At 43.6% G+C, this 13120-nt stretch overlaps 1 protein-coding gene across 1 annotated transcript; it reads left to right on the top strand.

Moving 5' to 3' along the window:
* Window positions 1-867: 867 nt before the first annotated feature.
* LOC308579627 (integrase/recombinase xerD homolog) lies at window positions 868-2321 on the top strand (the record flags this gene model as incomplete). Its single annotated transcript, XM_081214199.1, has 2 exons — window positions 868-911; window positions 1502-2321. 2 exons carry the CDS (start codon window positions 868-870, stop codon window positions 2319-2321), a joined length of 864 nt encoding a protein of 287 aa, XP_081070325.1.
* Window positions 2322-13120: the final 10799 nt, after the last annotated feature.

Genomic DNA, 13120 nt, shown 5'->3' with positions numbered 1-13120 from the left:
AACAACTTTTTTTTGAAAAAATCCCTAAGCCGCGCGGTTACAATTTCCACAAAAATCTGACGTTCTGGAATTCACTCAAAAATGGTGCCAAACTGATGCAAATGATCCCCTGAAAGGTTTTTCGGTGGAAACAGATGGGTTTTTATCATTGAAACAGAATTAGCCCGCAAGGTCTGAACAACTTTTTTTTTAAAAAGTCCCTAAGCCGCGCGGTCACAATTTCAGCAAAAATCTGACGTTCTGGAATTCACTCAAAAATGCTGCCAAACTGTTGCAAACGATCCCCTGAAAGGTTTTTCGGTGGAAACAGATGGGTTTTTATCATTGAAACAGAATTAGCCAGCAATGTCTGAACAACTTTTTTTTGAAAAAATCCCTAAGCCGCGCGGTCAAAATTTCAACAAAAATCTGACGTTCTGGAATTCACTCAATAATGCTGCCAAACTGTTGCAAACGATCCCCTGAAAGGTTTTTTGGTGGAAACAGATGGGTTTTTATCATTGAAACAGATTTAGCCCGCAAGGTCTGAACAACTTTTTTTGCAAAAAATCCCTAAGCCGCGCGGTCACAATTTCAGCAAAAATCTGATGTTCTGGAATTCACTCAAAAATGCTGCCAAACTGTTGCAAACGATCCCCTGAAAGGTTTTTCGGTGGAAACACATGAGTTTTTATCATAGAAACAGAATTAGCCAGCATTGTCTGAACAACTTTTTTTTGAAAAAATCTCTAAGCCGCGCGGTCATCTTTATTGGGCCACTTTAACTTCGCGTGCAGGGTGGTGTCCCCCGGACGCCCCTTCTGTGCTCGCCTTGCCAGACTATCAGTCGGTCTGAAACACCCCCTCCACAGGGTTCGCCTCCCCAGGATGGTCAAAGCAGATCTCGAAGTCTGGACAACCTTTTTGGGAAAGTATAACGGGGTTTCTCTTTGGCAGGATGTTTTGAATCTATCATCCGATTTTCAGGTTCAATCGGACGCAGCAGGGTCGTTAGGTTTCGGTTTGTATTTCAAAGGGCGCTGGTGCGCGCAACGCTGGCCCGCAGCATGGCAGGGTCAGGCCATCACGCGGGATCTCACCTTTCTCGAGTTCTTTCCAATAGTAGTGGCCGTGCACATCTGGACAGAGGAGTTCCGAGATCACCGAGTGTGCTTCAGGACCGACAACCTGGCGGTGGTGAACATTCTTGCCAGGCAGTCATCGCGGTCTGCGAGGGTCTCCTCTCTCCTGCGGGCGTTCGTCCTCCGTTGCCTTGAGTACAATATCGTATTTTCAGCCAAATTCGTACCAGGTGCCAATAATGATATAGCCGACGCCTTGTCTCGATTCCAGATTCCTCGTTTCCGGTCGCTCGCACCTGGAGCACAACTGTTGCCCGAACCCTTTCCGGAGTACCTGTGGAACGTTGGAGACGCAAAGTGATACAGGGAGTATTAGCGTCCGTGGCACCTTCCACGCTCAGGTCCTATAAGAAGGCCTGGTGTGATTTCCTGGGTTTCAGGTTTGGGTTGTCTGGGCTGTCACATAACATACCCCCCACCACTGATGACGTCCTGCAGTACCTGTCCCATCTGGATGATCTTGGACGTGCTACGAAAACCTTAAAGATCCACGTAGCAGCCATCAGCTTCTTTTCAAAGGCGACGTTTGCGCAAGACCCATGTAGCGATTTTCTGATCCGTAGAGCCATTGAGGGCTGGGGCAGGTTGCAACCGCCCAGGTCCGCCGGTCGTAAGCCTATTTCTTATGGATTGCTATCTCAGATACGCGTAAAGCTCAGGACAATCTGTGGGTCCAAGTTTGAGGCGCGACTCTTCTCGGCGGCTTACGCTATAGCCTTTTTTGGTGCGCTCAGAGTTGGTGAAGTGGTGTGTGAGGCTAGTGCGCGGGGTTTAGCTCGCGGCCTCCTGTGTGAGGATGTACAGTTATCCGAATCTGCTGTGTCAATTCTGGTGCGTCAGTCCAAGACCGATCAGACTGGCAAGGGTGTCCTGCTCAAGCTCACGGCGTCCGCCCAGCAGGGCCCATGTCCAGTGAAGGACACGAGGCGGTTTCTCCGCCTCAGACCAGCCGTCCCGGGACCGTTCCTGATACACGAGGACGGGTCGCCCCTGTTGAGATGCCAATTCACTAGAGTAATGCGCAAGGCTATTGAGGCTTGTGGCCTACCCCCCCATGCGTACGCTGCACATTCGTTCAGGATCGGGGCCGCCACCACGGCCGCGCACCTGGGGCTGCCGGCAGAAAGGATAAAAGAGTTGGGCCGGTGGAAATCCAATGTTTATAAGTCATATATTCGCAACCTTGCGCCTACCCCTTAGTCTGCTTACCCTTCCTTTGTTCTATCTTTATTCCCAGCTATGCCCGGAAGAAACGTGTGGATTTGCGGTCACAGCATTGTTCATTGGGCCCGCGTGCGAGCGGTGAACTGCGGCCTGGCACCCAACCTTGGCCTGCCGCGTGATGTTCGAGTTTCCTGGTTTTCGAGAAGAGGCATGCGTTGGGAAGAACTGATGCCTTTGCTGCGGGAGAAAGTAGCCAAGCTTGGCTCTCCCGACGTCCTGGTGATTCATTTAGGGGAGAATGACCTTGTCAACAGAAGGAGTGTGGACTTGTTGTCAAGCATAAAAAGAGACTTGGATGCATTCGCTGCCTTGTGTCCCAGAACGACAGTTTTCTGGTCCTCCTTCCTGAAAAGAACTGTGTGGCGCGGTGCGCTAAACTTGATGGCCATTGAAAGAACCAGGAAACTCGTAAATCGGGCGGTAGCCCGGCGGGTGCGCTTTATGGATGGCCAAGTGATTTATCATGACCGTATCCGGATTAGCGACAAGGCTTTATACCGGGATGACGGTGTCCACCTATCGAATATGGGGAATGATTTTTGGTTAGCTAGTGTCATTAGAAACATCTGGGATTGGTTGCAGCTTTGAGGGTATTGGCGGCGAGCCTTTAGCTCGGGTGGCGGTTAGGCATTGGAATAATGTGTTGCGCTGTGTGGAAGTGCTAGGTGTGGCCATCGCCTATGCCTTCAATTTTTAGGGGTATTCCGTTAAAGGAATCTGGGGGTCGTGTATTCCGTCCGATGCCTGCTTGGCGGGAGGCCTTGGCACGACCCTCGGTGACAGCAGGGGTGAGCCTATAGTCGTATCAGCATCGACAGGCTCCACCTACTGGTGAAGAACCCAATTGTTTCGATCCAATGCCTAAGCCAATACCTTTTCAAATGCTGTAACCAATAAAGTTGTGGCCTTTCTCTAGCCCATTAACCTTAAATCACGTGTCCTTGTGTCTTCATTTCACTTCACCGGGATCGGGTCCTCGAACCACAAAGACTCTCCTCCACGAAGGGGAGGGGAGGGGTTGTGGTCGGGGCTCGAGCTCCGGCTAGCAGGGGGCGTGGCCCCCTGCTGCCCACTCACCTGGCTGGCGCTCACGCCCCCCCGGTGGCCATCCAACCGGGGGCCACGGTGGGGGCGTGTTCAGCAGCATTTAGCTGCAGCGCCAGCCTTTGCCCGGCCTCATTCCTCCTGCCTTCGCCCCTCACGAGTCACCCACCCTCCACTCCCTTTAGTTAGGGCTCAGGTTTTTCGGCCTTGCTATGGACCTTAGGTTGGTCGCCCTGGTTGGCTGGGGGGCCTGGTAGGAGTTTTTTCCATTTGGCACTAGGCTAATTGGTTTTTTCGCCTACCTCGTAGCAATCGTCACAACTTTTTCTTTTGTGGTATTGGGGGTAGGTTAGGCATTGGAATAATGTGTTGCGCTGTGTGGAAGTGCTAGGTGTGGCCATCGCCTATGCCTTCAATTTTTAGGGGTATTCCGTTAAAGGAATCTGGGGGTCGTGTATTCCGTCCGATGCCTGCTTGGCGGGAGGCCTTGGCACGACCCTCGGTGACAGCAGGGGTGAGCCTATAGTCGTATCAGCATCGACAGGCTCCACCTACTGGTGAAGAACCCAATTGTTTCGATCCAATGCCTAAGCCAATACCTTTTCAAATGCTGTAACCAATAAAGTTGTGGCCTTTCTCTAGCCCATTAACCTTAAATCACGTGTCCTTGTGTCTTCATTTCACTTCACCGGGATCGGGTCCTCGAACCACAAAAATCTGACGTTCTGGAATTCACTCAAAAATGGTGCCAAACTGTTGCAAACGATCCCTTGAAAGGTTTTTCGGTGGAAACACATGAGTTTTTATCATCAAAACAGAATTAGCCCGCAAGGTCTGAACAACTTTTTTTGCAAAAAATCCCTAAGCCGCGCGGTCACAATTTCAGCAAAAATCTGACGTTCTGGAATTCACTCAAAAATGGTGCCAAACTGTTGCAAACGATCCCCTGAAAGGTTTTTCGTTGGAAACAGATGGGTTTTTATCATAGAAACAGAATTAGCCCGCAAGGTCTGAACAACTTTTTTTTGAAAAAGTCCCTAAGCCGCGCGGTCACAATTTCAGCAAAAATCTGATGTTCTGGAATTCACTCAAAAATGGTGCCAAACTGTTGCAAACGATCCCCTGAAAGGTTTTTCGGTGGATACACATGGGTTTTTATCATAGAAACAGAATTAGCCCGCAAGGTCTGAACAACTTTTTTTGCAAAAAATCCCTAAGCCGCGCGGTCACAATTTCAGCAAAAATCTGACGTTCTGGAATTCACTCAAAAATGCTGCCAAACTGTTGCAAACGATCCCCTGAAAGGTTTTTCGGTGGAAACAGATGGGTTTTTATCATAGAAACAGAATTAGCCAGCAATGTCTGAACAACTTTTTTTTGAAAAAATCCCTAAGCCGCACGGTCACAATTTCCACAAAAATCTGACGTTCTGGAATTCACTCAAAAATGGTGCCAAACTGTTGCAAACGATCCCCTGAAAGGTTTTTCGGTGGAAACAGATGGGTTTTTATCATTGAAACAGATTTAGCCCGCAAGGTCTGAACAACTTTTTTTGCAAAAAATCCCTAAGCCGCGCGGTCACAATTTCAGCAAAAATCTGATGTTCGTGAATTCACTCAAAAATGCTGCCAAACTGTTGCAAACGATCCCCTGAAAGGTTTTTCGGTGGAAACACATGAGTTTTTATCATAGAAAGAGAATTAGCCAGCAATGTCTGAACAACTTTTTTTTGAAAAAATCCCTAAGCCGCGCGGTCAAAATTTCAACAAAAATCTGACGTTCTGGAATTCCCTCAATAATGCTGCCAAACTGTTGCAAACGATCCCCTGAAAGGTTTTTCGGTGGAAACAGATGGGTTTTTATCATTGAAACAGATTTAGCCCGCAAGGTCTGAACAACTTTTTTTGCAAAAAATCCCTAAGCCGCGCGGTCACAATTTCAGCAAAAATCTGATGTTCTGGAATTCAATCAAAAATGCTGCCAAACTGTTGCAAACGATCCCCTGAAAGGTTTTTCGGTGGAAACACATGAGTTTTTATCATAGAAACAGAATTAGCCAGCATTGTCTGAACAACTTTTTTTTGAAAAAATCTCTAAGCCGCGCGGTCACAATTTCCACAAAAATCTGACGTTCTGGAATTCACTCAAAAATGGTGCCAAACTGTTGCAAACGATCCCCTGAAAGGTTTTTCGGTGGAAACACATGAGTTTTTATCATAGAAACAGAATTAGCCCGCAAGGTCTGAACAACATTTTTTTAAAAAAAAATCTCTAAGCCGCGCGGTCACAATTTCCACAAAAATCTGACGTTCTGGAATTCACTCAAAAATGGTGCCAAACTGTTGCAAACGATCCCCTGAAAGGTTTTTCGGTGGAAACAGATGGGTTTTTATCATAGAAACAGAATTAGCCCGCAAGGTCTGAACAACTTTTTTTTGAAAAAATCCCTAAGCCGCGCGGTTACAATTTCCACAAAAATCTGACGTTCTGGAATTCACTCAAAAATGGTGCCAAACTGATGCAAATGATCCCCTGAAAGGTTTTTCGGTGGAAACAGATGGGTTTTTATCATTGAAACAGAATTAGCCCGCAAGGTCTGAACAACTTTTTTTTTAAAAAGTCCCTAAGCCGCGCGGTCACAATTTCAGCAAAAATCTGACGTTCTGGAATTCACTCAAAAATGCTGCCAAACTGTTGCAAACGATCCCCTGAAAGGTTTTTCGGTGGAAACAGATGGGTTTTTATCATTGAAACAGAATTAGCCAGCAATGTCTGAACAACTTTTTTTTGAAAAAATCCCTAAGCCGCGCGGTCAAAATTTCAACAAAAATCTGACGTTCTGGAATTCACTCAATAATGCTGCCAAACTGTTGCAAACGATCCCCTGAAAGGTTTTTTGGTGGAAACAGATGGGTTTTTATCATTGAAACAGATTTAGCCCGCAAGGTCTGAACAACTTTTTTTGCAAAAAATCCCTAAGCCGCGCGGTCACAATTTCAGCAAAAATCTGATGTTCTGGAATTCACTCAAAAATGCTGCCAAACTGTTGCAAACGATCCCCTGAAAGGTTTTTCGGTGGAAACACATGAGTTTTTATCATAGAAACAGAATTAGCCAGCATTGTCTGAACAACTTTTTTTTGAAAAAATCTCTAAGCCGCGCGGTCACAATTTCCACAAAAATCTGACGTTCTGGAATTCACTCAAAAATGGTGCCAAACTGTTGCAAACGATCCCCTGAAAGGTTTTTCGGTGGAAACACATGAGTTTTTATCATAGAAACAGAATTAGCCCGCAAGGTCTGAACAACATTTTTTTAAAAAAAAATCTCTAAGCCGCGCGGTCACAATTTCCACAAAAATCTGACGTTCTGGAATTCACTCAAAAATGGTGCCAAACTGTTGCAAACGATCCCCTGAAAGGTTTTTCGGTGGAAACAGATGGGTTTTTATCATAGAAACAGAATTAGCCCGCAAGGTCTGAACAACTTTTTTTTGAAAAAATCCCTAAGCCGCGCGGTTACAATTTCCACAAAAATCTGACGTTCTGGAATTCACTCAAAAATGGTGCCAAACTGATGCAAATGATCCCCTGAAAGGTTTTTCGGTGGAAACAGATGGGTTTTTATCATTGAAACAGAATTAGCCCGCAAGGTCTGAACAACTTTTTTTTAAAAAAGTCCCTAAGCCGCGCGGTCACAATTTCAGCAAAAATCTGACGTTCTGGAATTCACTCAAAAATGCTGCCAAACTGTTGCAAACGATCCCCTGAAAGGTTTTTCGGTGGAAACAGATGGGTTTTTATCATAGAAACAGAATTAGCCAGCAATGTCTGAACAACTTTTTTTTGAAAAAATCCCTAAGCCGCACGGTCACAATTTCCACAAAAATCTGACGTTCTGGAATTCACTCAAAAATGGTGCCAAACTGTTGCAAACGATCCCCTGAAAGGTTTTTCGGTGGAAACAGATGGGTCTTTATCATTGAAACAGATTTAGCCCGCAAGGTCTGAACAACTTTTTTTGCAAAAAATCCCTAAGCCGCGCGGTCACAATTTCAGCAAAAATCTGATGTTCGTGAATTCACTCAAAAATGCTGCCAAACTGTTGCAAACGATCCCCTGAAAGGTTTTTCGGTGGAAACACATGAGTTTTTATCATAGAAAGAGAATTAGCCAGCAATGTCTGAACAACTTTTTTTTGAAAAAATCCCTAAGCCGCGCGGTCACAATTTCCACAAAAATCTGACGTTCAGGAATTCACTCAAAAATGGTGCCAAACTGTTGCAAACGATCCCCTGAAAGGTTTTTCGGTGGAAACAGATGGGTTTTTATCATTGAAACAGAATTAGCCAGCAATGTCTGAACAACTTTTTTTTGAAAAAATCCCTAAGCCGCGCGCTCAAAATTTCAACAAAAATCTGACGTTCTGGAATTCACTCAATATTGCTGCCAAACTGTTGCAAACGATCCCCTGAAAGGATTTTCGGTGGAAACAGATGGGTTTTTATCATCGAAACAGAATTAGCCCGCAAGGTCTGAACAACATTTTTTTGAAAAAAATCCCTAAGTCACAATTTCATCAAAAATCTGACGTTCTGCAATTCACTCAAAACCGGTGCCAAACTGTTGCAAACGATCCCCTAAAAGGTGTTCCGGTGGAAACAGATGGGTTTTTATCATTGAAACAGAATTAGCCCGCAAGGTATGAACAACTTTTTTTTTAAAAAGTCCCTAAGCCGCGCGGTCACAATTTCAGCAAAAATCTGACGTTCTGGAATTCACTCAAAAATGGTGCCAAACTGTTGCAAACGATCCCCTGAAAGGTTTTTCGGTGGAAACAGATGGGTTTTTATCATCGAAACAGAATTAGCCCGCAAGGTCTGAACAACATTTTTTTGAAAAAATCCCTAAGCCGCTCGGTCACAATTTCAGCAAAAATCTGACATTCTGGAATTCACTCAAAAATGGTGCCAAACTGTTACAAACGATCCCCTGAAAGGTTTTTCGGTGGAAACAGATGGGTTTTTATCATTGAAACAGAATTAGCCCGCAAGGTCTGAACAACTTTTTTTGCAAAAAATCCCTAAGCCGCGCGGTCACAATTTCAGCAAAAATCTGACGTTCTGGAATTCACTCAAAAATGCTGCCAAACTGTTGCAAGCGATCCCCTGAAAGGTTTTTCGGTGGAAACAGATGGTTTTTATCATTGAAACAGAATTAGCCAGCAAGGTCTGAACAACTTTTTTTTGAAAAAATCCCTAAGCCGCGCGTTCACAATTTCAGCAAAAATCTGACGTTCTGGAATTCACTCAAAAATGGTGCCAAACTGTTGCAAACGATCCTCTGAAAGGTTTTTCGGTGGAAACAGATGGGTTTTTATCATCGAAACAGAATTAGCCCGCAAGGTCTGAACAACATTTTTTTGAAAAAATCCCTAAGCCGCGCGGTCACAATTTCAGCAAAAATCTGATGTTCTGGAATTCACTCAAAAATGGTGCCAAACTGTTGCAAACGATCCCCTGAAAGGTTTTTCGGTGGATACACATGGGTTTTTATCATAGAAACAGAATTAGCACGCAAGGTCTGAACAACTTTTTTTGCAAAAAATCCCTAAGCCGCGCGGTCACAATTTCAGCAAAAATCTGACGTTCTGGAATTCACTCAAAAATGCTGCCAAACTGTTGCAAACGATCCCCTGAAAGGTTTTTCGGTGGAAACACATGAGTTTTTATCATAGAAACAGAATTAGCCAGCATTGTCTGAACAACTTTTTTTTGAAAAAATCCCTAAGCCGCGCGGTCACAATTTCCACAAAAATCTGACGTTCTGGAATTCACTCAAAAATGGTGCCAAACTGTTGCAAACGATCCCTTGAAAGGTTTTTCGGTGGAAACACATGAGTTTTTATCATCAAAACAGAATTAGCCCGCAAGGTCTGAACAACTTTTTTTGCAAAAAGTCCCTAAGCCGCGCGGTCACAATTTCAGCAAAAATCTGATGTTCTGGAATTCACTCAAAAATGGTGCCAAACTGTTGCAAACGATCCCCTGAAAGGTTTTTCGGTGGATACACATGGGTTTTTATCATAGAAACATTATTAGCCCGCAAGGTCTGAACAACTTTTTTTGCAAAAAATCCCTAAGCCGCGCGGTCACAATTTCAGCAAAAATCTGACGTTCTGGAATTCACTCAAAAATGCTGCCAAACTGTTGCAAACGATCCCCTGAAAGGTTTTTCGGTGGAAACAGATGGGTTTTTATCATAGAAACAGAATTAGCCAGCAATGTCTGAACAACTTTTTTTTGAAAAAATCCCTAAGCCGCACGGTCACAATTTCCACAAAAATCTGACGTTCTGGAATTCACTCAAAAATGGTGCCAAACTGTTGCAAACGATCCCCTGAAAGGTTTTTCGGTGGAAACAGATGGGTTTTTATCATTGAAACAGATTTAGCCCGCAAGGTCTGAACAACTTTTTTTTTAAAAAGTCCCTAAGCCGCGCGGTCACAATTTCAGCAAAAATCTGACGTTCTGGAATTCACTCAAAAATGGTGCCAAACTGTTGCAAACGATCCCCTGAAAGGTTTTTCGGTGGAAACAGATGGGTTTTTATCATTGAAACAGAATTAGCCCGCAAGGTCTGAACAACATTTTTTTGAAAAAATCCCTAAGCCGCTCGGTCACAATTTCAGCAAAAATCTGACATTCTGGAATTCACTCAAAAACGGTGCCAAACTGTTGCAAACGATCCCCTGAAAGGTTTTTCGGTGGAAACAGATGGGTTTTTATCATTGAAACAGAATTAGCCCGCAAGGTCTGAACAACTTTTTTTGCAAAAAATCCCTAAGCCGCGCGGTCACAATTTCAGCAAAAATCTGACGTTCTGGAATTCACTCAAAAATGCTGCCAAACTGTTGCAAGCGATCCCCTGAAAGGTTTTTCGGTGGAAACAGATGGGTTTTTATCATTGAAACAGAATTAGCCAGCAAGGTCTGAACAACTTTTTTTTGAAAAAATCCCTAAGCCGCGCGTTCACAATTTCAGCAAAAATCTGACGTTCTGGAATTCACTCAAAAATGGTGCCAAACTGTTGCAAACGATCCCCTGAAAGGTTTTTCGGTGGAAACAGATGGGTTTTTATCATTGAAACAGAATTAGCCAGCAAGGTCTGAACAACTTTTTTTCAAAAAAATCCCTAAGCCGCGCGGTCACAATTTCAGCAAAAATCTGACGTTCTGGAATTCACTCAAAAATGGTGCCAAACTGTTGCAAACGATCCCCTGAAAGGTTTTTCATTGGAGACAGATGGGTTTTTATCATCAAAACAGAATTAGCCCGCAAGGTCTGAACAACATTTTTTTGAAAAAATCCCTAAGCCGCTCGGTCACAATTTCAGCAAAAATTTGACGTTCTGGAATTCACTCAAAAACGGTGGCAAACTGTTGCAAACGATCCCCTGAAATGGTTTTCGGTGGAAACAGATGGGTTTTTATCATTGAAACAGAATTAGCCCGCAATGTCTGAACAACTTTTTTTTGAAAAAATCCCTAAGCCGCGCGGTCACAATTTCAGCAAAAATCTGACGTTCTGGAATTCACTCAAAAATGCTGCCAAACTGTTGCAAACGATCCCCTGAAAGGTTTTTCGGTGGAAACACATGAGTTTTTATCATAGAAATAGAATTAGCCGGCAAGGTCTGAACAACTTTTTTTTGAAAAAAACCCTAAGCCGCGCGGTCACAATTTCAGCAAAAATCTGACGTTCTGGAATTCACTCAAAAATGGTGCCAAACTGTTGCAAACGATCCCCTGAAAGGTTTTTCGGTGGAAACAGATGGGTTTTCATCATCGAAACAGAATTAGCCCGCAAGGTCTGAACAACATTTTTTTAAAAAAATCGCTAAGCCGCTCGGTCACAATTTCAGCAAAAATCTGACGTTCTGGAATTCACTCAAAAACCGTGCCAAACTGTTACAAACGATCCCCTGAAAGGTTTTTCGGTGGAAACAGATGGGTTTTTATCATCAAAACAGAATTAGCCCGCAAGGTCTGAACAACATTTTTTTGAAAAAATCCCTAAGCCGCTCGGTCACAATTTCAGCAAAAATTTGACGTTCTGGAATTCACTCAAAAACGGTGGCAAACTGTTGCAAACGATCCCCTGAAATGGTTTTCGGTGGAAACAGATGGGTTTTTATCATTGAAACAGAATTAGCCCGCAATGTCTGAACAACTTTTTTTTGAAAAAATCCCTAAGCCGCGCGGTCACAATTTCAGCAAAAATCTGACGTTCTGGAATTCACTCAAAAATGCTGCCAAACTGTTGCAAACGATCCCCTGAAAGGTTTTTCGGTGGAAACACATGAGTTTTTATCATAGAAATAGAATTAGCCGGCAAGGTCTGAACAACTTTTTTTTGAAAAAAACCCTAAGCCGCGCGGTCACAATTTCAGCAAAAATCTGACGTTCTGGAATTCACTCAAAAATGGTGCCAAACTGTTGCAAACGATCCCCTGAAAGGTTTTTCGGTGGAAACAGATGGGTCTTTATCATTGAAACAGATTTAGCCCGCAAGGTCTGAACAACTTTTTTTGCAAAAAATCCCTAAGCCGCGCGGTCACAATTTCAGCAAAAATCTGATGTTCGTGAATTCACTCAAAAATGCTGCCAAACTGTTGCAAACGATCCCCTGAAAGGTTTTTCGGTGGAAACACATGAGTTTTTATCATAGAAAGAGAATTAGCCAGCAATGTCTGAACAACTTTTTTTTGAAAAAATCCCTAAGCCGCGCGGTCACAATTTCCACAAAAATCTGACGTTCAGGAATTCACTCAAAAATGGTGCCAAACTGTTGCAAACGATCCCCTGAAACGTTTTTCGGTGGAAACAGATGGGTTTTTATCATTGAAACAGAATTAGCCAGCAATGTCTGAACAACTTTTTTTTGAAAAAATCCCTAAGCCGCGCGCTCAAAATTTCAACAAAAATCTGACGTTCTGGAATTCACTCAATATTGCTGCCAAACTGTTGCAAACGATCCCCTGAAAGGATTTTCGGTGGAAACAGATGGGTTTTTATCATCGAAACAGAATTAGCCCGCAAGGTCTGAACAACATTTTTTTGAAAAAAATCCCTAAGTCACAATTTCATCAAAAATCTGACGTTCTGCAATTCACTCAAAACCGGTGCCAAACTGTTGCAAACGATCCCCTAAAAGGTGTTCCGGTGGAAACAGATGGGTTTTTATCATTGAAACAGAATTAGCCCGCAAGGTCTGAACAACTTTTTTTTTAAAAAGTCCCTAAGCCGCGCGGTCACAATTTCAGCAAAAATCTGACGTTCTGGAATTCACTCAAAAATGGTGCCAAACTGTTGCAAACGATCCCCTGAAAGGTTTTTCGGTGGAAACAGATGGGTTTTTATCATCGAAACAGAATTAGCCCGCAAGGTCTGAACAACATTTTTTTGAAAAAATCCCTAAGCCGCTCGGTCACAATTTCAGCAAAAATCTGACATTCTGGAATTCACTCAAAAACGGTGCCAAACTGTTACAAACGATCCCCTGAAAGGTTTTTCGGTGGAAACAGATGGGTTTTTATCATTGAAACAGAATTAGCCCGCAAGGTCTGAACAACTTTTTTTGCAAAAAATCCCTAAGCCGCGCGGTCACAATTTCAGCAAAAATCTGACGTTCTGGAATTCACTCAAAAATGCTGCCAAACTGTTGCAAGCGA

This window comes from Podarcis bocagei, assembly GCF_964188305.1.
Source record: "Podarcis bocagei genome assembly, contig: HAP1_SCAFFOLD_368, whole genome shotgun sequence".
NCBI lineage: Eukaryota > Metazoa > Chordata > Lepidosauria > Squamata > Lacertidae > Podarcis > Podarcis bocagei.
The sequence above is the reverse complement of the archived record's forward strand: the minus strand, read 5'-3'. Positions and strand labels throughout refer to the sequence as shown.